General features: G+C 38.5%; 1 protein-coding gene, 2 long non-coding RNA genes and 1 other non-coding gene across 11 annotated transcripts in view; 3 read left to right on the top strand and 1 right to left on the bottom strand.

Annotated features, from left to right (window-relative positions):
* LOC123574014 (uncharacterized) overlaps positions 1-6,783 on the top strand; it is a 34,968-nt gene extending 28,185 nt beyond the window's left edge. The window contains exons 3-4 of one of the 2 annotated variants that reach the window (XR_010587557.2): positions 6,027-6,053; positions 6,679-6,783. This is a non-coding gene — a long non-coding RNA (uncharacterized lncRNA). Of the gene's footprint in view, positions 1-6,026; positions 6,140-6,678 lie in introns of those variants that run through there. The other variant, XR_006698824.3, reaches the window with a different exon arrangement.
* Positions 6,784-7,613: 830 nt separating this feature from the next.
* On the top strand, positions 7,614-9,065 carry LOC135971398 (uncharacterized). Of its 2 annotated transcripts, none has more exons than XR_010587556.1 (3): positions 7,614-7,801; positions 8,452-8,524; positions 8,903-9,065. It is a non-coding gene; the product is annotated as an uncharacterized lncRNA (long non-coding RNA). The 2 variants fall into 2 exon arrangements; XR_012414007.1 differs by having other exon boundaries at positions 7,614-7,740.
* On the top strand, positions 8,234-8,366 carry LOC123574276 (small nucleolar RNA SNORA13). Its single transcript, XR_006699162.1, has one exon. It is a non-coding gene; the product is annotated as a small nucleolar RNA SNORA13 (small nucleolar RNA).
* A 310-nt stretch (positions 9,066-9,375) lies between the features above and the next one.
* The window catches only part of EPB41L4A (erythrocyte membrane protein band 4.1 like 4A), a 255,842-nt gene continuing 238,059 nt past the window's right edge, over positions 9,376-27,158 (bottom strand). For 4 of the 6 annotated variants that reach the window (XM_045394097.2, XM_073994043.1, XM_073994042.1 and 1 more), the window contains 5 exons: positions 17,685-17,732; positions 17,039-17,107; positions 15,699-15,809; positions 15,447-15,528; positions 9,376-11,816 (listed from right to left, as the gene is read on the bottom strand). In XM_045394097.2, the coding sequence (XP_045250032.1) occupies positions 11,688-11,816; positions 15,447-15,528; positions 15,699-15,809; positions 17,039-17,107; positions 17,685-17,732 (439 nt within the window). In that variant the 3' untranslated portion in view covers positions 9,376-11,687. The remainder of the gene's footprint in view (positions 11,817-15,446; positions 15,529-15,698; positions 15,810-17,038; positions 17,108-17,684; positions 17,733-27,158) is intronic. The other 2 variants (XR_010587555.1, XR_012414006.1) reach the window with 1 other exon arrangement.

The raw sequence follows: 27,158 nt of genomic DNA on the forward strand, positions 1-27,158 counted from the left end.
AACACTGCTGGCACCTTAATCTCAGATTTTCCAGCCTCTAAAACTGTAAAAAATAAGTTTGTGTTGTGATAAATTACCCAGTCTAAGGTACTTTGTTATAGCAGGAATGGACTAAGATGACAATGACATACCTATACTATAAGGACACAAAAATGGAAAGTAATAAGATGAAAAAAGATAAACCATACAAATACACACCAATAAAAGTTCATGTGAAATCATAAAGAAAAAAATTCTCGAAGCAAAAAAAATTTACCAGATTCAAAGATTACATATTAATGGAAATTTAGTTATCTAGGAAGATATATCAATTATATGAATATGGATGCAATATAATAACATAATTTCAAATATATAAAGGACCAGGTATAGTGGCTCACACCTGTAATCTCAGCACTTTGGGAGGCTAAGGAGAGTGGATAGCTTCAGTTCAGGAGTTCAAGACTAGCCTGGGCAACATGGCAAAACCCTGTCTCTACTAAAAATATAAACATTAGCCTGGCATGGTGTTGTGGACCTGTAGTCCCCAGCTACTGAGGAGGCTAACATGGGAGGATTGCTTGATCCTGGAAGGTGGAGGTTGCAGTGAGCCGAGATCAAACCACTGCACTCCAACCTGAAAGAATAAGACCCTGTCTCAAAAATTTTGTAAAAAAGAAAAAGGGGCCAGGCACAGTGGCTCACGCCTGTAATCTCAGCATTTTGGGAGGCCAAGGTGGGTGGATCACGAGGTCAAGAGATAGAGACCATCCTGGCCAACCAGTATGGCAAAACTCCATCTCTACTATAAATACAAAAAATTAGCCAGGCATAGTGGCACGTACCTGTAATCCCAGCTACTCGGGAGGCTTAGGCAGGAGAATTGCTTGAATCTGGGAGGCAGAAGTTGCAGTGAGTCAAGATCACGCCACTGTACTTCAGCCAGGGCAACAGAGCAAGACTCTGTCTCAAAAAAAAGAAAAGAAAAGAAAAAATATACATATATATATAGAGAGAGAGAGAAGGCGAAAAATGACAGAAATACAAGGAGACATTAACAAATCCATATCATAATGGGAAACCTTAAAACATGCAATAGCTGATAGATCAAGGAGATTAAAAATCGGTAAGGATATAGAAGATTGGACTAATATGGTTAATAAGCTAGATCCAAAGGACATATTATGGAACATAGCATACAACAAGTAGAGACCACAGAATATTTATAAAAACTAGCCACCTATTAGGACCTAAAACAAATTTCAAAAAAATCAAAATCTTATAGCTTTATTACTTATTATTATTAAAAATAAATAACAAAAATATAACTTACATTCAAAAAGACTCCATACAGTAGAAATTAAAAATACATTTCTAAATAACTCAAAAGTCAAAGAAGAAAATGCAAAAATACTTAGAAACAGATATGTAGCTGGCACACACCAATATGGCCAAGTTAATTGGTAAAACATTGAAAAACATTTAAATATATTAGGAAATACTGTAGTAATAAGGATTAGAAGAGGTAAAATTAATGATGCCAGTGTGAATATAAACTGGCTAATTTAAACTACATATACAATATTGCAATCCCCAGAGACAAATGGATCTTCCGCTACTGCGGCATTTGAGAGCATTCACGACGCTATCCTCCAGTTCACCTGACTCATAGTAAGCTTTCCAGCACCAGTGGATACTCTGCACAATACACTCAGGGCTTTAGGATGATCATTAGGTTTTCATTTTGCTAGACTTACATAGTTCCCACTACTCATAAATATATTGTTTTTACTTTGGACATATGTATGTGCACTGTAATTCTTACGTAAGCAGTAATTGCTCAGCATTTTGATATTTAACATTCAATAATTTACACAATGATTTTAAACATTATCTTAAAATCAAATACCCACAACAAAGAGACAGTTTTTCCTTCAATATTCTTTTTACATATAATTTACATGATTATTCTAAATCTCCAGGGAAATTTTAAAAGACATGATATTAATAATGAGGCACAGCATGAAAAAAATTATATTGTGCAAAAATTGGAACAACATGGAATGTCCATGTTACACTGTGCAAGCATAAATAGCCCCCACAAAACTTTCTTAAATCTGAAAGTGAAAAGAACTTGATTAACAAATGTGGAGTGATCTTATTATTGCTAAAGTGACATAAATGCTGGATATAAATTGTGCTAACAGAAAAAGTAGTATCAATGAAGTTTAAAATACTAAGTAATTACTAATAAAATGCACAATCCTCTAGCACACATTAAGAATGAAAAAGAAACATACCTGAAGGAAAAGCAGAGATTTCAAAAGATAATCAGATACTATAAGGAACAACTTCCTACCAACATATTTAAAAATGTGCAGGAAATGTATACTTGTCTAGAAACTTAAACTTAACAAAACTGACCAAAGAACTAGAACACCTGAACGGTCCTGTGTCCATAAAGGAAATTGAAATCAGTAGTTTAAAATTGTCCCACAAAGAAAATACTGGACTTAGTCTTAAAAGTGGAATTTTTTAATTAAGAAAAAGAATTCTGACATTACACAAAAACTTTCAGGTAAGAGAAAGAGAGGAATAGTTCTTCAGATTACTTTATAAAGCGAGTACAGGAATACTCCACAGATTTATATTTTCCCACTAAGTTACCTCTTGTATTTAGGACCATAACATCATACAACATTTCAGATTATATTTATATAGAAAAAAATTATATTTTAGATCCCAAAACTCAATACAACATTTTTAACAACAACCAAAAAAAAAGAGTGTAGCAAATGCTTTGAGATACATCATAAACACAATTAGTAATATGACAGCATCATGTGTCAGCATATCCAAAAGCATCCTGAATATCAGTGACAGGGATGTTCCACACAAATGCCACTGATGATACAAGAGGCGTTACTGTTTCATCCTCAGTGTGAATCATTCTCTGACACATTTCTAGAGTGACTTTCATATTTCTTCACCACCACCACATCTTCCTCCTAATTATAACAATGAGACTGAATAAAAGTCAAGAAAGTGTTGAAGAACTTTATAGAAAAGGAAGCAAAACAAGCAGAAAAGCAATTACAATGAAAGAAACTCTATTACTGCTAACAAAGCAACTATTTGTCAACAACTATATTATTTGGGGGTCAGGAAGCAAATTTAATATAGGTTTACCATATTTTACTTACATTTTAGGAAATTCGTTTGGGTTCACAAGTAATCCATTATAATTTTGCCATTTAAAATAAAGAGAAATAGACTCTGTTTTTGAACAGAACATCTAATTTTCAGAAACAAATTATTAATGTTAAGTAGATATCTATGTAATTTTACTATCAAATTTTTAAAAGACAGTATAAAAAAATAACTACAGTCTCATCCATAAACAGAACTGCAGTAACTCTAAACAGAATACTTTTTGAAATGACATGTTTTGTTTCTTCCAGAAATGCAAAATTGGTTTAATATTAGAACATGTATCAATGCAATTCACCATAATAACAAAAAAAGAACCCATATGTTCATCCATGGAGACAGAAAAAGTAATAAAATTCAACATTCACTCACAATTAAAAAAAAAAAAAAAAACTATTAGCAATGTAGAAATAGAAGGAAACTTCCCTAATCCAATAAACAATAAAAAAGGCATAAAAGTATCACACACACCATACACACATGCTGAAACATTAGGAGCACTGGCTCATGCAATTATGGTAGCTGAGAAGTGCTAAGATGCTGTCTCTAAGCTAGGGGCCCAAGAATGCCAGTGGAATAGCCAGAGAGCAGGTGGTGTAGATTCCAAAGGCCTGAGAACCAGGGGAATTGAGGGCAGAAGATTAATGTTCCAGCTGATAGAGTCAGGCAAACAGCAAGTAAATCCTTTCTTTCTCCCCTTTTTTGTTCTATTCAGGCCCCCAAAGGATTAAGTGATGCCACCCACAATGAGGAAGTAAATCTCCTTTACTCAGTTTATTGATTCAAATGCTAATCTCTTCTGGAAACATCCTCAAAGACACACCCAGAAATAATGTTTACCTAGATGGCTGAGGATCCTGTGATCCAGAGTTGATACATAAAATCAACTATCACACATACCATTTTCATATAGATGTCAACTCTCCTTCAGTTTATCACAGATCCAATGCAATTCCAATAAAAATCCCAACAATCTTTAGATTGTAAAGTTCAATGAAAAGATGAAATACGGCTTTAGCAGCACAATCCTGAAGACAAGCATCATCAAACAATGATTACCAAAAGGTAGAAGGAGTCTAAGTCAAAGCAAAAGTGGACCAGTTCGATTCACTGAACTTTACAATCTAATTCTAAAAACTATGTGCAAGAGAAAAGGGACAATAATAGCCAAGACTTCCCTGAAAAAGATAATGGTGTCTGGGTGGTGATATGGATGTGGGAGGGCAGGGTATTTGCCATTGCAAATATCAAGACATTATAAAAATATAATAATTGAGATGGTGTAATATTGACACAGGAGAGACAAATAGACCAGTAGGGCAGAATAGACAGTGTAAAGGTACATCCATACAAAAAGAAAGATAAACAAAAAACAAACAAAAAAACCCTGATCTGTGATGATAGTGGCATGGTAGATCTGTGTAGAAAGGATGAGCTATTGATAAACCATCTTAGAACAACTGGTTATCCCTAGCACTCACTATAAGCAAAAGTCAGCTTTATATGGATTAATTATTTTAAAATGCAAAACTCTCACTTCCACTCCTAATGAAAAAATCAGGATAGGACAAGAAAGGGTGGAGTAACAAATAAAGCTCACTTACTGTCTACCCCTTATAGGGTATATTAGGTTGCTCTTGCTACCATAACAGATTAACACAAATGCCTTTCCTCTGCCTAATTTTGGAAAGTTTGGGGAGCAGATACAAAGGGAAGAAGAGAAAAGAGGAAAGTGGGAGCAATAATGTAAAGCCATTAAAAGAAAAACAGCATGTTTTCCCCTTTCATAAGAACTCAATCCAAGAAGGTTCCATATTTGGGGTAGGGATAAAAGAGAGGAAAAGTCTAGCTCATATGAGTCATTTATTGGATGTCATTATGTACCACACACAATGCTATGTGATTCCACAAACCTTTCTTAATTATTTAAACTAAATAGTACATGTGTGTAGTTATTATCTTTAAATGAGGAAACTCAGGTTCACAATGGTGGTCACATACCTAAGGGAGCAAATGTCAGAGGGAGATATAAACCTAGGTATGCTGGCTGCCCCAGTCCAAGAAAATTTCCTCTCTCACTGCATTCGTCCATTCTCATGCTACCAATCAAGACATACCCGAGACTGGATAATTTATAAAAGAAAAAGGTTTAATTGACTTACAGTTCAGCATGGCTGGGGAGGCCTCAGGAAACTTACAATCATAGCGGAAGGGGAAGCAAACACATCCTTTTGCACATGGCAGCAGGAAGAAGAGCAGAGTAAAGATCTGGTGAGATCTCCCGAGAACTCATTCACCATCACGAAAACAACATGAAGGCAACCAACCCCATGATTCAATTACCTCCCACCAGCTCCCTCCCACAACACGTGGGGAGTATGGGAACTACAATTCAAAATGAGATTTGGGTGAGGACACAGCCAAAACTTGTCACCGACTTTGCCTAGCAAGAAGGCAAGACTAAGGTGTTTTATAATCCCCACACTGTGCCTTTCGCTGTCTTTAAAGGACAATCTTGGTGGTATTGCCTTCCTTCCACAACCTGCCTTCTGCCCCAGATGTTACAGTGACTTCCTAATGAAGTCTGGAGTTACTTACCTTCTTGTAATAATTATACATTTACTACTTCTGTACAGTCATTGTCTCCAGATTGATTTTGTTATCATTCATGCTAGTCTTTGATGACCACTGGGCTGTGAGCCTGAATTTTCTTTTTTCTTTTTTTTAAACCACTTTATTGAGGTATGACTGAGATACAAAAAGTTGTATTTAATGTATATAACTTGATGTATTTGGAGATAAGCTCTTTTTCTTCTCTTTTTTTCTTTCTTTTATAGAATTAGGCTTCCAAGAAACAACGAAAGGTGCTAAGACTGGTCTCTGGATGAATCTCTGCTGCAACTTAGAGAAACATGGAGACCTAGTTGTCATCATACAACTTGTCTTGCTGCCACTCCTGTCCCTTCAAGGAGTTATGGTTATCAGGAAAAAAGCCAATTAACGAACTCTGCTTTATTTTTGTGGTGATAATTAATCAACTCTAAGATTTCAGCATAAAATCCCATTACCTTACCCTATGTGACAAGACCCTAAGTGCCTTGCTCTTGCCTGGCTCTCCAGCTGCATCTTGTCACTCTGTACTCCTTACTCTACTCCAGCCACACTGTCCAAAGCCTCCTGTCCCCAGATCTTGCATAACCGCCTTCACACATCTGCTCAAAGTTCACCTCCAGTCTTCCTATGCCTAGCCCCATGAGCTACTGAATACTTGAAATGTGTCTAGTCTGAACCAAAATGTGCTGGAAGTATAAAATATATACTGGATTTTTATTACTTAGTAGATATAAAAGAATATCTTAATAATTCCATTAATTCTATATTGATTGCCTGTTGAAATAGTTAACATAGGTTGGATTATTATTAAAATTAATTTGACCTGTTTCTTTTTACTTTTTTTTTTTTTTTCTGAGACGGAGTTTCACCCTTTAGTCCAGGCTGGAGTAAAGCGGCGCAATCTCAGCTCACCACAACCTCTGCCCCTACCCCGCCCGGGTTCAAGCGATTTCTCCAGCCTCAGCCTCCCAAGTAGCTGGGATTATAGGCACCCGCCATCAAGCCCGGGTAATTTTTGTATTTTTAGTAGAGACGTGGTTTTGCAATGTTGGCCAGGCTGGTCTTGAACGCCTGACTTCAGATGATCACCTGCCTCAGCCTGCCGAAGTGCTGGGATTACAGACGTGAGCCACTGCACCCTGCCTTCTTTTTACATTTTATGTGGCAATTGGAAAATTTAAAATTACATTCATGGCTCACACTGTTTCCATTGGATAGCGCTGCTCCATGGCATGACCCTCTTTTGCTGCCTTCCTGGCACTTACATTGTGGAATTTCAGCATCCGGGCTCACCTGGTCAGTGGCCTTCTCACCCAAGCAGAATGTACCACAGGAACCTTGCCTGGCTCACCCACATCTGATTCCCAGGCACTCAGGCCAGGGCCTGGAGCATAGTAAGTGCTGACTGAATATCTTTCGAATGAATGACCCTGCTCTTCCTCAGCCGGAGACATGAATTCTGTCGGGTCCCAAAACACGTGGTCTAAAGTCCTTTGGGCTCCTGTTGCTGCCAGCACTGACAATATGCTCTTGACCCTGGGCGGGGTGGGCGGGGGCGGGGGGTCTGGATACTTCCTCTATGGAAAGAACTGGTCACAAAACCGCAGAGGTGACTCAGGCTGAGAACCCAGGCTCCTCTTTCCCTTGGTGACACGCCCCGCCCCTCGGTCCCTCACTGGCACTTCTCCCTCCGGCCACACGGCGGCGTCTCGCGAGAGTGCAGCGGCCGATGGTACAGCTCGCTCCCCCTCCCGCCCTCGGACAGTGGGTCCTTCCACTTCTAGAAAAGGATTGTGGGACGGCAGGTCGGTCTTTCTTCCTTTTGGTGCGAGCTTGGCGTGGTTTTTGCGCTGGGTCTTCCGGGATGGCGCTTGGCTGTGGCCGCGTGGTCTCTCACGCCGGGGCGCCGGGCAGGGGAACGCGGCCACCCTGAGTCTGGTGAGTCGACTGCGGCGGCCGGACCGTGTCCGAGGTGTCCGGGGCCGTGAACGCGTGAAGGGTAAGCGGCCTGGCCTCGCGCCTGCGTTCCCAAGCTTGGAAACGGGGAGCTGGTGGATTTGTGTTTAGATCATCGACTATGCCCGGGAGTTCTCCAGATAAGCCTGGTTTTATTTTTGTTAGTGAAAAGGCCTTACCTGACTTTATGCCTGCCCTGCCCCCGGGTAAAATAACTTAAAAGCAGAGGGCCTGGTGACGGCTGTTTCCATATGCGGTACTCGGCGGCAGTGATCACCTACCCTGCTTGTGAGTTTTCACGTTGGTGCGAGACGAGTCGCCATTTAAAACGCATCTCATTTCACTTTTCATTACTAAGTCGGATTTTAAATAGAAAATTTCTCTGAAATGTAGTGTTCGTTTTTAGGCTGTAATCAGAAGATTACTGTCAGCCAGTCAGCAACCTTATGTCCTAGAGCCGACCTCGCGCAGTGTCAGCCTTTGTGTTGCCCATTCACTTTGGAAACTAGTGAATGTGGTGTCAAAAAAGGCGTAAATTAAACGCTTTGCAGCCTTTTCCTGCCCTTGAATTTGGTATCTTTGGTGTAGGAGCTGCATAAGTAACAGTTGCTGCTTTTACATTTACACGCGTGATCTTGACCCCGCCAGCCACAAGTGTATGGTTTGTCTTAACCAGTTTTAATTTTTGTTCAGGTGGAAGATGGATGCCTGAAGTGTAGACTGCTGCTAGCTCAATACCATCTGGGAGCACAAAGGTGACCAGAAGGTAGGGTGATATGTCATAAAGCACTTTGTAATGGGAATTTTTATCACCTTTTAGATTGGGGCTCCTTCTCTAGGGAGTATTAACGTTAGTGGTACATTCGTAGTGTTGCTGCGTTTGTAGCTATTTAGGTGAGTTAACAAATGGGACAGCCTGCACAGCTTATTTTTGGGAAAGTTTTGCTGATACATCCTGAGAAGCCCAGGGAAATAAATACGCATAGTACTGGCATTCTGGATCCCTTAAGAATTGTTTTTATGTGTAGTCATTGAGTTTTTTAAAAACTTGTCAAATCGCAGGCATATTAATTACCAAGTTCTTGATTAAAATGTTACACAAAAATATCTGCTGCCGAATTGAGTACTTTATTTTTTCTCTTAGGATGTCCTTGGTGAAGAGTTTGAAAATTTGGTCTTCACAAGAGTTGCTTGGCTCATTTGAAATTGCCAGGAGTCTGAGGATTTCTGACATAACTGCCTGTTGGAGTCTGTAAATACACACTTAAGACAGTGAGGATGTGAATAAATATATTAATGCACTTTGACATTTGTGTTTTAAGTGATTAACTGCCAGAAATAGCTGTTTCTAAAAAGTTATAAGGGAGGAGGGCTTCTTTTTTGATCAGTTTTCACTGTTGTCACCATAATTAATAGCCTTACAATAGCTTGTGTTTGGCCCAAAGAGAAATGTACTTTCTTCCAGTGACTCAAAAATCGTGGTGAGAACTAGACTGATTCTAGTGACAGGTGTGCTTTACTGCACCCAATGCATACATTTTTTCCCTCCAACTAGATTGTGCACTTAATATTGGCATATCTTCTGCCTTCACTTTGCAAGAAACAACAAATAATGTATTCATGTATTCAAAAAATTTATTGAAAGCACTGTACTAGGAGCTAAGAACATGATGACGAGCACAACACAGTTCTTCCCTTTGGAAACAAAGTTGAGTGGAGGGAATGTCATCACATGTAAAACTTCACTATGAGTTCCATGATAGGATTTTCTTGGGGAATCCTGAGAAAGAGTTGAGACCAAAGGTATGTGTCATACTTTTCACAAGGCAAAATTGGGGAAATGACATGCAGAGGCTTGGGCTAGAAAAAAGATACCATAAGTCCACTTACTTTTGTGACAGTTTTGGCTGCTTTCCCTCTTCAGTGCCTTGTTTCAGAATTGAGTTGTTTACTGAGGCATGTAAGATGGCTATTATGGGAGGTGGGAGTGTTACAAAATGAGGCTGAAGAGGTAGGTAAAGAAGCCAGACACACCACTTCAGGCTCCCTCTGGCTTTATTAAAGCAAGATAAGTCCATGGTGGAAAATCAGATTTGCAAAAAAAGGTAGTTGAACTAGGTTGCTTATTGTTGTCTAGGCGAGAGACCATCTTGCACTAGTAAAATTAGTGAAATAAAATTGTTTATAGTTCGATGACAGAGCCAACTAGACTTGGTAATAGTGGAGGTGTCCATAACTGCTAGGTGTCGAGCTTGCACATTGATGAGCATAATGACTATAAATCCAGTTGGGGAGCAGCATTTAAACAGCTGAATTCTTAAATTACCTTTAAGAAATCCAAATGGTCTTTTTGCAGTAGCACATTACTCGGTAGTCTAAACTACAGAAATAAACCTTAAGGCCATGGGTATAAATGGTATCTACCCGGGGTAGAGGAAGAGGGCCTAGGGTTTGAAGTTAGAGAAACTCCACTAATGGCAAGGTAAAGCATGATAAGCTAGAAAGGGTGGTCAGTATGTGGTAGGAGCAAAATAGGATTACATTAAAGAAGCAAAAGAATATCCTAAAAATTCTCCCTGGGATTAAGTGACACAGTGATTGATATTAATCACTTAAGATATGGATTAGTTGAATTGAGGGCAATGACTAAAGATAACTCCTTGCATGAAGATTGGCTGAGAATGAGAGGAAAATCATAGTTGCTAGAGGGTGGGGGGTTGTAGTTATGAAAGATAGTTTTCTTTAGTCTTAGTTTTAAATTTAAAACGAAGTAGCAAGGATCAAGCTGAGAGAATGATTGAATACGTTAATATAGGAGGAGGAGATACAAAGATCCTGAAAAGGCTGGGAGAGAGCATCCAAAGCACAGGCGGAGAGACAAAAAGGTTAGGGCTGCTGGCAGCTGTGGAGAGAACTGTATGTGGTAAGGGGGAGATGTAAGACATCCTGTGTAAGTATTTTCCCCGTAGACTGCAAAGTCATCTATGGAGAGGAAAGGTCCAAAATAGTCACTGGGGAGAGCAGGTGAGTTAGATGGCCAAGCAGGGTGGATAGATCATTTGAGGTTTGGGGTGAGGGATCAACTGAAATCCACATAGACTTCTGAAAACACAAGACAAGAACACTTTAGAAATTAACACTTAAAAACAAAGCTTTTTACATCATTTGTAAATAACTGGTGGAACTTAACACCACAAAATACAGTATTATAAAGAACTATATGAATAAAAATGTCTGCAGTCTGGAAGTGATGCCTCAGTCCTTTTGCATCTGGGCGCTACTTGAGAACCAACCCAGAGCTGGGAAGACGTCCTCCCACTTGTACTATTGCACAGCAGGCTAGATGCAGTTCAGATTTCCAGAATGTTCATCAGATGCATCTGGTCTTGGTTGTAGTGGACACAGACACAACACAGTCAGAAATGAATGATTGCTATCCTGTTCCAGAAACGAAAATGCGGTTTCAAGTGAATTTTTACAAAATACTTATTCTTCCAGTTCAAACAAAAAGGTGCTTCAGCACGACTGTGCTGTAGTTAAACCAGGCCTATAATCCCAGCACTTTGGGAGGCTGAGGCAGGCCAATCACTTGAGGTCAGGAGTTTGAGACCAGCCCCCAACATGGTGAAACCCTGTCTCTATTAAAAATACAGAAAGAGCCACGTATTGTGGCGCACGCCTGTGAGGCAGGAGAATCGCTTAAACCCAGGAAATGGAGGTTGTGGTGAGCTGACGTGGTGCTGCTGCACTCCAGCCTGGGCGACAGTGGTAACATCTCAAAAAAAAAAAAAAAAAAGCAAAATATAACATTGTCTTATGCTGAAATACTCGCAGGTCTGAGATTTGAATCAAGGTATCTATTTCACAGTTTCGAAAGTACCAGTGGTGCACACAACCTTCCCACCCCTACCCTTGACCCTTCATCAGGATCAAGTCTCCGTCTTGAGGCGGGAAGCTTGGATAGTTTTTATTGTTTTTGCTGTGTGTTTTCCAGCCAGGTTGTTTGGAGATATCTGAGGTTTTTCTTCCATCAGGCTATCTTTAGACCCATTTCTTCTCTAAAATAAAATATATTTGAAAAATACAGAAAGATTCAGAAGAAAACAACCAAATGAAGTATTTTAATTACATCAGAAACCAAGCTGCTCTTAAATTGAAGATACCGAGTTAATTCAAAAGTTTCATAATACCAAAAGCTATTCAATAAATGTTCCCTCTAAATAGTTGTGCAAAATAAACAAAGTTTGTATTTAATCTTTGTTTAATATACAAAGTTAGTCTGACATTTACATTCATAACGATTTTATTCATGAATATTAGGCATAATTCACCCAAATCTGTCATTACTTTTGTTAATAATTCCCAAACCAGGCTCTCAACCTTCTCACTTTTGCAAACAGAATAGTGATGGAGAGAGTTGGAGGCAATTTATAATCCCCTGATTTTATTTTCAGCAGTCAATGAATGGAACAATGTCTTGTGAGCCCCTATCACTTGTCTCGTATGGAGAAACAGGGCAGCTGATTACCAGAGCCTGGGCACCACATCCACTACTTTGTAAAACTTAGGTTTTACACATCTCCCATCATCACAGGTGGAGGCTCTGAGAATGACACTAACTCACATCTGCTCCTTCTTACGCAAACCCCTCCTGCTGTTACTTCCAAGAGATGGCCTAACATTGTTAGTGTATCAGGCTGGCAAGCATATTTCCTTCCCCAAATGTATATGCCCACAAATAATGGGCTACACTGTCCCAATCTATTTTGAGATTTGTTTGAGCTAAAAAAAAAAAAATCCCTCTTTTAAAATGCAGTTACCTTTAATCTGTTCCTATGACTGGCTTAATTTGTTTTACTGACATTCAAAAAGCACTGATGGAATAATTATTCTGCCTATCATGGGAAGTATGAACCAGTCTATTTGGGATGGAAGATTTCTGGATAGCCAGAGGTCGGAAGAGGACACCAGTGAATGTGAGAGGAAAATATAGCAGAAGAATTACCAGAAAAGATTGCTAGGAGAGGACCTGAAATAAGTACTATGTTGTTTGTCTAGGACTGAATCTGTCCACTCTGCAGACCTTAAGAAATTAAGTTGCTATTCTTCCCCATTCTTAGCAGCCTTTGCGTGAAAAGGCAAGGTGAGGTGTAGGGCAGGTCACTGCCAGAACTCTGGTGGCATTGTGGTGGAAATTAGAACTTAAAAGTTGCATTAGGAAATGCACCTTTCTAGATTCCTTTGGTCACTCCAGCCCCTTCTCCGCATGGCAGCCAATGAGATGAGTGGCTTCCTTTAAGCACTTGGAATAAAACAATAAGATCCAAATGTTTCCCACAGCCTTTAAGGCCTTGTGTTATCTGCCTTTCCCTTCATGCTCAGTGCATGTTGGTCTTTCAGCTCCTCAAATACCCAGGCCCTCTCCAGAGTCAGCATTTTCCCTATATTCCTCACTCTGATTACATCAGCCTTGCAGCCACTCACATGGCTGGCTCCTCACCTGCCAGGTCTCAGCTTTAAATGCCACTTTCTGAGATGGCCTTCTCTGAACACCATAAACATGCAAAGTGAGGTCACTTTGTTGCTCCTCTAGCTCAGGCATTTCTTTGTAATGCATACTCCTATTTGTTTTAACTGTTTACTTTTATGCCTCCACGTCTAGGCTAGGGCCATCAAACTTTTTTATAAAGAGCCAGACTGTAAACTACATCCTGTTTGTGTCACATGTTACTGTTACTTTGTTTTGCTTTTAAACAACCCTTTAAAGGTGTAAAAACCATTACTGGCTTCTGGGCTGTACAAAGGCAGCAGACTAGATTTGGCCCTTAGGCCATGGTTTGCTGATTGCTCAGACCAGTGCTTGACATTCCTTAGATGGGCTCACTGGATATTTACTGAATTCAAAATCAAAAGTGTTCTGGAGACAGGCTTAGAATCAGTGCCACTGATCAGAAGATGCATGTGAGTTCTTGTGTCCCGCAAAGTGAAAGCTATTCTTCCAACTTAGAATGTGTGTAAGTTTTTTTAATTCCTGAGTGGAAATAAAAATTACTACTTGTATTGAAACCAACTAAAATTTAAGACAAAAAAAAAAACAAATGATAACTGCTTATTAATCATCACAATAACCATAGGAGGTAGGTTATCTACACTGTATAAAAATTGAGGCTTAGAAGTTTAGCAGTATTAAAGTTACACAAGTAGTATGCAGAGATGAAACACAAATTATTCAGGTCAGTCAGAATGCAAAGCCTAAACTTAATCATGAATATAATTTTGAAAAAGTACTGTCAACTTTAAACCAAATGTCTATTTGGACAACCTATTAGCTCTCCCAGGCTGATCTCATCAAATATTACGCAGATTATAGTAGAAGCTGTGTTTACCATGCAGACCTCCATTCTAGACTGAGGCATTCATTCTCCAGCTGCTGGGAGTGCTGCCTGCCATGTAGCTCAAAACTGAGCCCCTCCCCAGGAACTGCCCTCAGTTGAAGAGAACCCCCCTCCCAGAACATCCCTTACCCAGTGATTTCTATGCGGTGAGTGTGAATGTGTAAAGGTTCAACCCCCCTGTCTCACGGTAGGATGAATTTGAAGAGCCATCTCAACTCTAGAGCTCCCTGTGGGATCAGCTCTTGCCTCTGCCCAAACCCGTCTTTCACTTTCTCCCCAACAAGTGTGGATCCCGTGGGCACTTTCTAACAAGCTTCCTGCATGCAGATTTCCATTTCAGAATCTATCTAGGGAACCTAACTTAAATTAGCACAGGCCTTGCTCCAGTCATTGATAAAAACAAAAAGGGCCACACATGATAGATACTGCTGGTGTCAGGCTTCTTACGTGATCCAAAAACTGTACATGTGCTTACATGCATTTTTTGGGATGAGAGTCAGTAGATACAACTGGCTTTTCTAAAGGATCCATGATCAAACGACACTGAAAACCACAACACGACGAACAATGGGCTGACCCTGATCCATCAGACACATCAACTTTGTTTTTAGAGTTTTACAGTGGTTGTTTAACCAGATATAAATCCATCCAACTGTCTTATTCAGCCCACATTTTTTCCCATCTTATTAAAAAATACATTATGAGAGGTGGTATGAAACCCTTCCTGAACTATGTTTGCCACAGTGCTCCCCTGATTATCAAATTCAGCTAAGTGTTAAAGTGATTTTGTTAAGGCAGCTAGGTGTTCTGTCTCTGAATTCCTTTTTAACTACATTTTAAAAACATTTCCAGAATGAAAGTAATTGTGATGGAAAAGACAGAAATAAAACAGGACTTAAGTAATTCTTCTGTCTGCTATTAGTTAACAATGTGAGTCTGTCACTTTCTCTTTGTTTCTCTGGCTCAAAATACCTGTTGTTATTGTTGCTTTTTAATTAGTGAAACAATTGTTTCTTTATTCTGGCTCCAAACAATCTTACAATCTTTATTATCGTCAGCTTTGCCCCACTACCTCTACCTGTTATTCCTAACTCTTCCCAGATTGTACCAAGGTTCTTGATCATGCACTTTTCCTTCCATGATTTTTACACGTTCTTTTAAAATACAGAATCTCAGAATGACATTAAGGTTTCACTGCCTGCCCTACCTCCCCAAAGGAACTTTCCAAAGCACAAAATGCTTCTCAAAATTGTCATCAATACAACACCTTCTTCAAACCTTACTATTACTAACCTGATGAACTGTAGCGTCCCCAGAACCCTGAGCATCCGAAGAACGAGTCACTGGAAGCGGTGGTACAAGATCTGTTTTTGAACTGCAGAGAATGAGTTTTAGAATTAGTGACTGGAACAGTACCTAGAATCAGAAATTAAGTTGGAAGAGTACTGCAGTGTACATATAAAACATTTCCATGAGCAAGTAAAGTTCTTTTCGACTGCACTGTTCTGGAGCCATGATGGTGATGGCTCTGGCCTGCCCACTTACTTCACTTCCGAGAGAACTGATCGCTCCCCATCTGAACACTGGGACCGGCGATACTGCCGGTAACTTCGTGGCGAATGAGAATGCCTGATGCGGACTGGGTCACCTTGTGTCCTGAACAAGCAACCAAAAAAAATGGGAACAAACACCCAAAGTCAGAAGAGGAAAAGTAGGAGTTCTTCCTTAATATTGAAACCACAAAAGAATAGCAACTTTCAGAGTTTTAAAAAGAACTTGACTCCTCTAGGCTTTGAAAGCCTGAGTGACTTAAATTTCACAAGAAAAATGCTCCCTTGACCATATGTGAAAATGAAGCTCTTTATAGTTATTTGTGTATATATTGTGTATATATATTTGTGTATATATATGTGTGTGTGTATGTATATTTTTTAACCACCAAATTTTAAATGAAATTATTCCTCACAGTGGAATTCTTTTTAGTAGCGTGGAAGAAAACAAAATCTATAATGCAGACAAAATGGCATTCCTAATGGAAAAAGTTGGTCCAGTGTCCTAGCTACTAACATTAAGAATTCACTCTTCACTTGAAAACTGCTAAGAAAGTAGACCTTAAGTGTTCTCTCCATTAAAAAAAAAAGTATGTGAGGTGATAGATATATTAGCTTGATTTCAGCATTTCACAATGTATACATATATCCAAACATCACATTGTACACTGTAAACATACACAAATTTTATTTGTTGATTATACCTTAATAATTAAAAACAAATGAATATTCAAATCTTTGACCTGAAGAGGGGGACAGAGGGTGGCTGGGGTGTACCAACCTGCTATTTAACTGTGGTGGGAAAGCAGCATAGCTGCAGAAGGGGAACAAAGCAGGCACTCACTTTCTCTTAACCAAGTTCTGGCAAGGCAGAAAACACAGCCAACAGGTATGGCTCCTCTTACACTGGTGACTAGGGACTCCTGCTGTGCTTTCATGAAGCCTGTTCAATTTGCTGCTTCTATGCCAGAGATTGGACTGGGCTCATATGAGAGTTTTATGGTCAACATAATTCTCTTGGTGTAAAATAATGGATAAAAAACTTTATCAATGAGAATCTCAGAAAAGAATTTATTTCGAAACTGACATTAATCAGGAAAAGCCCCCTTGTACCTACCATGTACAAAGAGGTGGCTAACAAGACATGATAGTGATTATAGTGTAGAATAAGTAGCTTTAATACACACTTTTCTTCCTCTTTTGCTACTGTCACCTAATTTTGATTAAAATGTAAAGACAAATTAAAGCACTGCCTGGAACACAACTGAAGAATTAGAATGGATTACTCACAAGCACTAATAAAGCTTTTGTGAGAAGATTTTCAAAGGCACTCACTCTATTTTAGTGTACGGAATCTCTTTCAATTGTTCTTCTGACAATCCGGATGGATCCACAAGTTCCTTTCTGTAAAGGAATAAGCAAGAAAATGATAGTTGTGGTGCTGGTATAAATGCTAGTATCTTTCACAATTGGCAGCTGAGTTTTCCCTTTCTAACCTTGTCCCAAAACAGTGTTAGTAAAACCAATACAAATTTATAAAAACTAAAAATGTGTTCAAGGAAAAATAGGAGGGGTAAAACCTTTTCTGTAGCTCTTTTGTGTTCTTTCAATTTTTCTACGTTCAGACTCCAGCCATTCCCCATTTCCCTATAAAAGATCTGCTTCTCTCCCCTGTGGTGGGTGTCTTTTTTCTTCTGGATTTGTTTTCCTTGGTATTTATTTGTAAACTATTGGCCTGTCTGGGGTCCATTTAGAGGCGAGACTAAATGACCCAAGGTGAGGAGGTGTCAGGGCTGCCTGTAGATAGGCTCTGATATGGTAAGGCACCATGACCATGTGCTCCCCGTGCCTGCTACACATGGTGGCAATGGCTTTGGCAGGCATCACGCTGAGGCTGCCTCTCAGTACCAGCAGTCTTTCTTCCAACTGCATTAAAACTACATGGGTTTTAAAACAATGAGAAAGAAAAACTATCACTCACTGAATGTGCTTCCATAACTCTTCTTTTGCTTGGATATCGGGGCTTCTCCTATAAATAGAGAAAATAACATTCATCTCTACGAACATGCTTCATCTCACAACCTAATAACTAACTTTAATAGTTTTCAGACTGTGAAGTTCTTATTTGCCAGCTGCGAACAGACAAGGAAAGACTGGACAGGGACAGCCATTGTGATGGGTAGTATAAAGACACAGGCAGCTAAATTGCTGCTACTGCTGCTGAAGGAAAATCATAAAACCTAGTGATAACCAGAGCTTCATTTAATGAAAGACCTCAGAACTGCAGGGCCATATGCCTCCCCCTCCAGTGGTAACTGTACAGTGAAGGATGATTCAGGGCGTCTGTTTCTGATCTTTCCAGATATTTGTAAGTAATGGTAAAAGAAGAACTCATCCTGATTCTAGAAAGTCCCAACATGATCTGTGATTACCTACAAGAAGCAACCACCACAAAGAGAAAGCAACTGGTGGGATTGGCCCTGATGGCAGACTGTACCAATGACCCATCTTTCATGTTACATCTGGTGTTGCATTTCTGCAACAAAACTTGGGCCAGCAAATGCTAGGACCTATTTGTGGCCTTGGCTCATGCTGCCACCCTCTTTACGCCCTTCTCCATCCCCAACTATTGACTCTGCAAATCTTTTCTCCAAGAAGTATGTGAGTAGATATTATACTACTGTCTTTAATTTCCTAGAATGAAAACTTCAGTCAGCATTCAAGTGTTTGTACTCTCTGTAGTATCAACTATTACTCCCACTGTAGCAACGAATACTAGTAATCTATTATCTCTGCAATTGTTGACACAATGATTTTTCTTCATAGTGAGAAAATAAGCTTTCATTGGTCGGTCCCTTTAAGAGAACAGAGATCGAGTAATAGGCCAAAAGAAAGAACAAATAACAATTAAAAGCCACCGATCCTATGGAATTTTATGTGATTAATCTGCATTAGCATTTGGGGGGCTCAATATTGCTTTTAGTGTATGATATCATTAATGCTTTCATTTTTCTCAGTTCATAAGGGCACCACTATGGTATTCTGGTAGGGCTTTCTGAACCTACAGAATACACTAAGCTACTTTCCCGCCACTGACCAAATGGCTTTTCCTTTGTGCAGGGGGGAAAAAATGATCTGTCTATAAAGACCTTTTAATCAACTCAGGATGAGACAAAACATGAAAAAGGGATGAAATCTTGGTCTCAGACCAAATATGGTATTGTTAAATGTAGATGTTCTTTGTTATAAGAATAAGATTAGGCTGGGCATGGTGGCTCAAGCCTGTAATCCCAGCACTCTGGGAGGCCAATGAGGGTGGATCACTTGAGGTCAGGAGTTAGAGACCAGCCTGGCCAACATGGCAAAACCCCATCTCTACTAAAAATACAAAAAATTAGCTGGGTGTGGTGGCATGTGTCTGTAATTCCAGCTGCTTAGGAGGTTGAGGCATGAAACTCTCTTGAACCTGGGAGGTAGAGGTTGCAGTAAGCCGAGATCACACCACTGCACTCCAGCCTGGGCAACAGAACGAGAGCCTGTGCCAAAAAAAAAAAAAAAAAAAAAATTGTATGTTTCTTAAAAATCATAGAAACTGCTTCCTTGGTGTCCCATATGGACTCTGCCTTTCCTACATTTGGTTGGTCTGATTTGCTAGATAATATGTTAACCCCATTAAATGATACTGTCAGAGAAGGTGCTAATATTAAAAAGCACTAAGGTGTTATTCCACTCTGACAGAATGATGGTTCAGCTGTGACTATACCCCAGGATCTACTTCTCACAGTCAACCAAGAGTCTGAAGTATTCCATAATATCCAGGTTAGGAAGCTATTCTACTGATCATTATTCTTATTTCAGGAAGGTATGATAGTGGACATATCAGCTGTCTTCTAGTTACAGCAGGGTTTCCCACCCTTGGCCCTACTGACATTTTCCATACTAATTCTGTGTTGTAGGAGGCTGTCCTGTGCACTGTAGGATGATCAGTAGCACCTGTGGCCTCTACCCTCTAGACACCAGTAGCACCTCCCCAGTGTGACAGCCAAAAATGTCTGTAGACAATGTCCCCTTGGAAACAAAACTGCCCCCAGTTGGAAAACCACTGATTAAGGGTATGACCTAGGAATTCAGTGGCTGTGGTTGGGTAGTGGAAGCCAAGTTATTATAAAGATCCATTATGTGAGTACTGGAATAGTGCTGGAGAGAGTGACAGTAAAGCAGAAACTCAATCTTAAAAGAATGAGGAAAATGACCCAGGGTGCAGTTGATGACAATTACCGGAAGTGGTGAGTGGTATCATGTGAGGGCATGCAATTCAAAGCTGAATGCTTTTAGGGCGGACATGGGGAGAATGAGAAAAGTTATGAGTGGCCAGGAGGACACACACCCCATGATAACCGGCCTAGGGGTGAGAGACAGTGACTATGAACAATACATTAAAAAACTGATAACATGGTAACAGTGGATATGTCTGAATGCTGGTATTGCAGGTAATTTTATTTTCTTATTTATGCTTTTCTATATTTTCTGATCTTCTTAAGCCAGGAGAATTTCTTACCTTAGTTATCAGGAAAAAAATAAGAGTGTTTTCATGTTTTGTTTTGTTTTTTTAAAATACTGTGATTGTAATTCCACAGGAAATGCTTTTCATTCCCATCTCAGAAGAATTAGAGAAATGTTATCTTTGTTTTTTTCTTTTTTGTTTTGTTTTGTTTTGTTTTGTTTTGAGACAGTCTCTCTGTGTCACCCAGGGTGCAGTGCAGTGGCCCCATCTCGGCTCACTGCAAGCTCTGCCTCCTGGGTTCAAGCCATTCTCTGGCCTCAGCCTCCCGAGTAGCTGGGACTACAGGCATGCACCACCACACCCAGCTAATTTTTAGTAGAGACGGAGTTTCACCATGTTGGCCACAATGGCCTCAAACTCTTGACCTCGTGATCCGCCCTCCTCAGCCTCCCAAAGTGCTGGGATTGCAGGCGTGGCCACTGCACCTGGCCTGAGAAATGTTATCTTAAGCTGAATGCGATCATCAGTCCTTCTAGCCATAAACATTGATCCTAAAAGATTAAGGAGTTTAGTCTTTATCTTTACGTTCTATAGCACCATGAAAGTCATATCTTTAAATAAACTAAGTTCTGACGTGGCCAGTAGTTTCAAACAGTTTTAAGGCAAGGAAAAGTTCCAAAGCTTAAAAAATGCTAATTTTCTGATTGCTAGACCACCTGTGATTTCACAAATGTCAACACAAGCTGCTTGTTAATGAGGAATGTATTATTTTTATGCTTACATCTGCACATATTTAATCAATAATTTAGGATGAATTCATGATCTGCAGCTTGGTGTGGATTTAGAAAGCTGTGGAATTTCAGCAGTCATTTTTCTTAATTTGAGGCACTTAATTATGCCGATGTTTTACTTAAACTCTCCAAATAAATTCCTAAGGAAAGGAAATAGAACCCTAAGTTATCCAAAGGTACGACCTATATAGAAAATAATCATGCAGCCCAGTATTGGTCCAGTATTTTTCAAAAGCATCCCTCCTCCACATACAAATATTCCACTTTAATCAGATAAATTAGTTTGATGACACATCATTCACAAATCACTTCCCTTATTCCAAAACCCTAAAACAGACATATCATAAATCTACAAAGGATTTAAACTCCATCACTGCATATAATCATTTTATATAGTCCCCAAACTATTCAACTATATTATCTAAAAGTATACTATGGGCAATACATTATCTAATAATATATTTACTATATTTTGTATATTATACTAAAAAATATGGCAGTATTTTACTTTTTTTTTTTGTCCTTCTTTATACTGATCACTCCTCTGAAAGGAAATTTAGAGTTGAAAATATGTACATTTACAAAACATCTTTATTTAAGGAATTCAAAGTTCCTAACAAATATCCCAGTCATTCTTTGTCACATTCCTGACTGGTTAAAATAAATCTAATTAGATGTCTTACTCTTCTCCCTCCCCCTCCAAATCAAAGAAGCCTTAGGAAGCCACTGAGATGAACAACTTAGCTGCTTAAGATCGCTCTGGAGGCACTTTGGGTTTGGGGTGGGGGTTCATGTTATATCTTCACTTACGCACCAGACTTACATGTTTTGTGTGTAATTGAGAACATCACCCCGACAGCCTCATCTTCCACAGTATCAGTACTTTTCACTAAAATAGTAAGATATTATCACCACCAGAGGGAGCACGAGCCTTCTCTTGCACCCAGGTTTGACCTTACCAAACTATTGTTTATACTTTAATGTCTCTTCCAAATATCCTGCTGAGTAAAAGGTTCACTGATGTAGAAAAGCAGGTTCAACAAAGCTTTTTTCCTAGTGATAAACATCAACTGTAGCTGAAACATGTACTAAATAGAACTGTACTTCCCAATGTTTTACCAGAGGAGATCTAATCATATTTCAGCTTAACGCTTTTTAGTAGAAAACAGTTTTGTATTTTATACTACTCTGTGTCTCCGGTATTTAATAATGAATTGATTTTCTAGCTATTTATTGGGGATAAAACACAAAAATGAGTAATGATGTATCATAACATTCTGACCCTTAATGGATATATAATTTACATATACTGCAGTAGGAATTTAAGAATATGGGAGTAATAGAGAGATCAGTGGTTTACTGTACATCTGAAATGCCAAATATACATATATATGTTTATACAGTACATATATTTTAAAATATTTTCTATATTTTATATATATATATCTGAAAGATAATTTTGATTGCTTTCCTTGAATACTGCCCTAGCCATGTTTCCACTTTTTCTAAGCGATGCGGTCTCACTATGTTGCCCAGGCTGGTCTTGAACTCCTGGCCTCAAGTAATCATCCCTCCTCAGCCTTCCAAGTAGCTGGGACTACAAGCCACCACGCCAAGCTCATGTTTCCACTTTAAAGAAAGCTGTAGTGGTTCCTAAATCCTCACACAACCAAATTCTAGTCTCTAAGGACTTTATGTGAGTTGCCTTACTCTACTCTCTTCATTTCTCACCACTTCCTCATCTCAAGGAAAAACACAAATACCTTGCAGTGTTTCTAGAGAAGAACTAAGACCTGGGGGAACTTACTAATAAAGGCTGTAACACAGGCACGACCTCACTTAATGCTCAGCAAAATCCTAAGAGCATGGTACCATGAGTGTTGTAGAAATGGAAACTCATGGGGATCAGGTAATAAGCTGAAGATCCAGAATGCAAACGACAGCACCCAGCAGGTGTTTTATTAATTGTCAATACATCTCAGGCTTTTAACAGTCATAGCTCAAATAAAGGACAGAGCCCAGTGTGTGCTATGTGAAGTAATCCATCATCCTTAAGAGTTATAACACTTTTATTCAGTTGCCCACTTGACATTTCCATTAATTGTCTACTTGGCATCTCAAACTTAACAAACAGAAATCTTGATTCTCTCCCCCAAAAACAATCCTGGCCCATCCCTTCCCATCTCAGTAAAACAGCATGCTACCCACTCAGTGGATCAGTTCAGAAACTCAACGTCATCCATAATACCGCTCATACTACAAATCTGTCAGCTTTAATTCCAAAATGCACATTCATCTACTTCTCTTCATTTCACCACCACCATCTTTTCTGAGCTAACGCCATTTCACCTTGACCACTGTAAGTTTTCTAATTGCTTTCCTGCTTCCTTTCTTCCTCTTTCTCAATCTGCTTTTTACCCACCAGAGCAACTTTTTTTTTTTTTTTTTTTGAGACGGAGTTTCACTCCTGTTGCCCAGGCTGAAGTGCAATGGCACGATCTCAGCTTACTGCAACCTCACCTCCCAGGTTCAAGCAATTCTCCTGACCCAGCCTCCCAAGTAGCTGGGATTACAGGCACCCACCACCACACCTGGCTAATTTTTGTATTTTTAGTAGAGACAAGGTTTTACCACATTGAGCAGGCTTGTCTTGAACTCCTGAACTCAGGTGATCTGCCTGCCTTGGCCTCCCAAAGTGCTGGGATTACAGGCGTGAGTCACCATGCCCGACCAGCAACTTCTAAATGAACTACTATCCACATAAATACATACATACATATGTGTGTGTGTGTGTGTGTGTGTGTATTTTCTACTTTAACTGCACTTTGGCAATATCACATAAGAAATCTGACATAGGTCCTACTGGACTAAAATCAAGGTGTTGGCATGGCTGCATTCCTTTCTGGAGACTCAGGGGAAAATTCATTTTCTTGTGTTTTCCAACTTCTAGAGCTGCCCACATTTATTCATTCAGGCCTTTTCCTCTATTTTCAAAGCCAGCAACAGCAGGTTGAGTCCGTTTCAAACTGAAACACTTCCTCTTCTGTTACCTCTTCTTCCACTTTTAAGAAACTTATGATTACTTTGGGCCTACTTGGATAATCCAGGATAATATCTCTGGGTGAGGGTCAACTGATTAACAACAGCCTTAATTCCACCTGCAATCTTAACTCCTCTCTGCCATTTAGGGTCATATATTCACACATTATGGATATTAAGCCATGGACATATTTCAGGGGTCATTATTTTTCCTACCACAGTAACTATAAGGTTTTTCCTCCTCTTAATTTCTTTATATAAAAACACACTGTTTAAGCAAAGATACATTAACATTTTAATATGAGGCTTCTAACAGGCAAAAATAAAATATATGACAATAGCACAAAGGACAAGTGGAGCTATATTTTTCCAATGTTTCTAAATTTTAAATAAAATGTTACAATATTAATCTTAGGGTGTGATAAGGAACCATACTGATAAGAATCATACAGAGAGAAAGCAATAAGTAAAAAAATAATAAAAGTATAGGTAATACATCAGTAGAGAAAATAAAATGGAGTATCAAAAAATATGCAATTCACACAAAATAAAGTAGGAAGGGAGTAACAAACCAACAAAAAACAGGCATAATAAACCAGAAAAAAGAACAAGATGGCAGACTTAAATCCCAAAATACAAATAATTATGTTAACTGCCAGCAGGCTAAACATTCAACTTAAAAGGGATTGTGAGGCTAGAAATAAAAAAAAAAAAAAAAAAAGACCAACTGTCCACTGTTTACAAGAGGTGGACTTTAAATATAAAGACATAATTAGGCCTAAAGTAAAAGGATTAAAAGGATATACCATGCAAACAGTAAACATGAAGAAGATATGGTAGAATTTATGCGTGTGCATATGTAGTGGACACAGAGAAGGGAGTATTACCAGAATAGAGGGTCATCAGTTCACCAGGAAGGAAAAAAACCTACATATGCATACCCCTGACACCAGAACTCCAAAATAACTTGAAGCAAAACCTGACAGAATTAAAGGAAAAAACAGACAAACTCACAATCACTGTTGTATATTTTAACATCCCTCTCTCAATGACTACTTGAAAAGTAGGTAAAGAAATTAAAAAAAGACACAATCTGAACACTATCAGCTAACTGCATCTATTCAACACCCAGTAACTGAGACTCCTCATTCTTCTTGAGTCCACAGATTATTCATTATTGAAGACCATATGCTAGGCCTTAAAACAAGTCTCAGTAAATTTCAAGGGATTAAAACTGTTCAGAATTTTTTTTTAACCACAATGGAATTAAATTAGAATAATAATAATATTTGTAGAAAATCCGGAAATATTTGGAAATTAAACACACAACGAAATATGCCATCATCAAAAAAATGACAAGATAAATTAAAAATTATTTTGAACTGCATAATAAAAACAATGTCAAAACGTGAGATATAGTTAAAGCATGACTGAAAGGGAAATTTAGAAATTTTTGCTTATATTGCAAAAGTAGAAAGGTTTAAGATAAATGTTATCCTAAGAAGATGAAAAAAAAGGAGCAGGTAAAAGACAAAATAAAAAGAATAAAAAGTAAAGTCAATGAAACAGACAACAGATAGCAAAGAAAACGCAACATCTAAAACTGTTGTCTGAAAAAAATAAATAAAAAACAAAAATGAGGAGAAAACACAAATCACCAACATCAGGAATCAAAGTGGTGATATCACAACAGATTTCACAGATGTTAAAAGCACATGAAGAATTATAAACAAATTTTTGCTGAAAGATTTGACAACTTAGATAAAAATGAAATTATTTTAAAAGCATAAATTATCAAAACCTACACATAAGTATAAAATATGAATATCTCACTATCTGCCAAAGAAATTGAATTTGTAATTTAAAACCTTCCGCAAAGAAAATTCCAGGCAAAGATTGTTTCACTGGTGAATTATATATTTAAGGAAGAAAAAAATGCTTTTATATTAACTCATTCAGAAAATAGAGGAAGAAGGAATAGTTCTCAAATTATTTTAAATGACCAATATAATCTTTTTACCAAAAACCTGACATTACAGGAAAATTACAGATCAATTTTTCACAAAAACAAAGAAAAAAATCTTAACAAGGTAATGCCAAGTAGAATCCAGCTACATACTCAAAGGAAAATATATCACGACCACAAGGGGCTTATGCTAGGAATGCAAGGATGTATCATTCAAAATTGAATCCATTTAATTCCTCCACGAACACAGTAAACCCATATAACAATTATCTCAACAGATGCAGAAAAAGTTTGTAATCAAACTCAAGACCCATTCATGATCAAAACTCTTCACTAACTCTTAGCAAACTAGAAATAGAAGGGATATTCCTCAGTTGTGCAGCTAGCATCATATATAATGTGACAAACTGAATGCTCTCCCTTTATGAAAAGGAGCAGTCAAGGATGTCTGCTTCCTTACCACTTGTATTCAACATTGTAACTCAACACTGTACTACATGATCTAGCCAGTATAATAAGGGAAGGAACAGAAATAAAAGACAGAAAGACTAGAACTCAAGGAAAACTGTTCACAAATATGATTGTAACTGTAGACAATCCTAAGAAACGGCCCCCCACCCCCGCAAAAGCTTCTAGAGCTAATAAGTGAATTTAACAAGGCTTATGGGGTGGCAAGATGTAGCATCAGTATTTTTAAAAATCATTTGTTCTATATACTAAAAAACAACTGAAAAATACATTTTCTGAAATGTAACAAAATGAATTATTCTGTACTGAAAACTACAAAACATTGCTGAAAGAAGATAAAAACAAATGGATGAATAAGGTATTTGTTTTCTCAAAATTGATCTATACATTCAACATAATCACAGTCAAAAGTCTTTGGGGGAAGGCGGTAAAAACTGACAAGTTGATTCAAAAATTTAGACAGAAATGCAAAAGTCCTAATAAAATAGTTAAAACAATCTTGAAAAGAAAGGGGAGAGGGAAAGCAAAAGTTGGAGAATTTACACTGCCTTATTCAAGTCTTACCATAAAGCTACAGTAACTGAGACAACATGATGGCTTAGGGATAGACAAATAGATCAATGAAACAAAATTGGCCCACATGTGAGCAGTCAATTCTTTTTCAACAAAGGCCACAAGGCATTTTAA

The sequence above is a fragment of the Macaca fascicularis genome, chromosome 6 (genome assembly GCF_037993035.2).
Source record: "Macaca fascicularis isolate 582-1 chromosome 6, T2T-MFA8v1.1".
Lineage (NCBI taxonomy): Eukaryota > Metazoa > Chordata > Mammalia > Primates > Cercopithecidae > Macaca > Macaca fascicularis.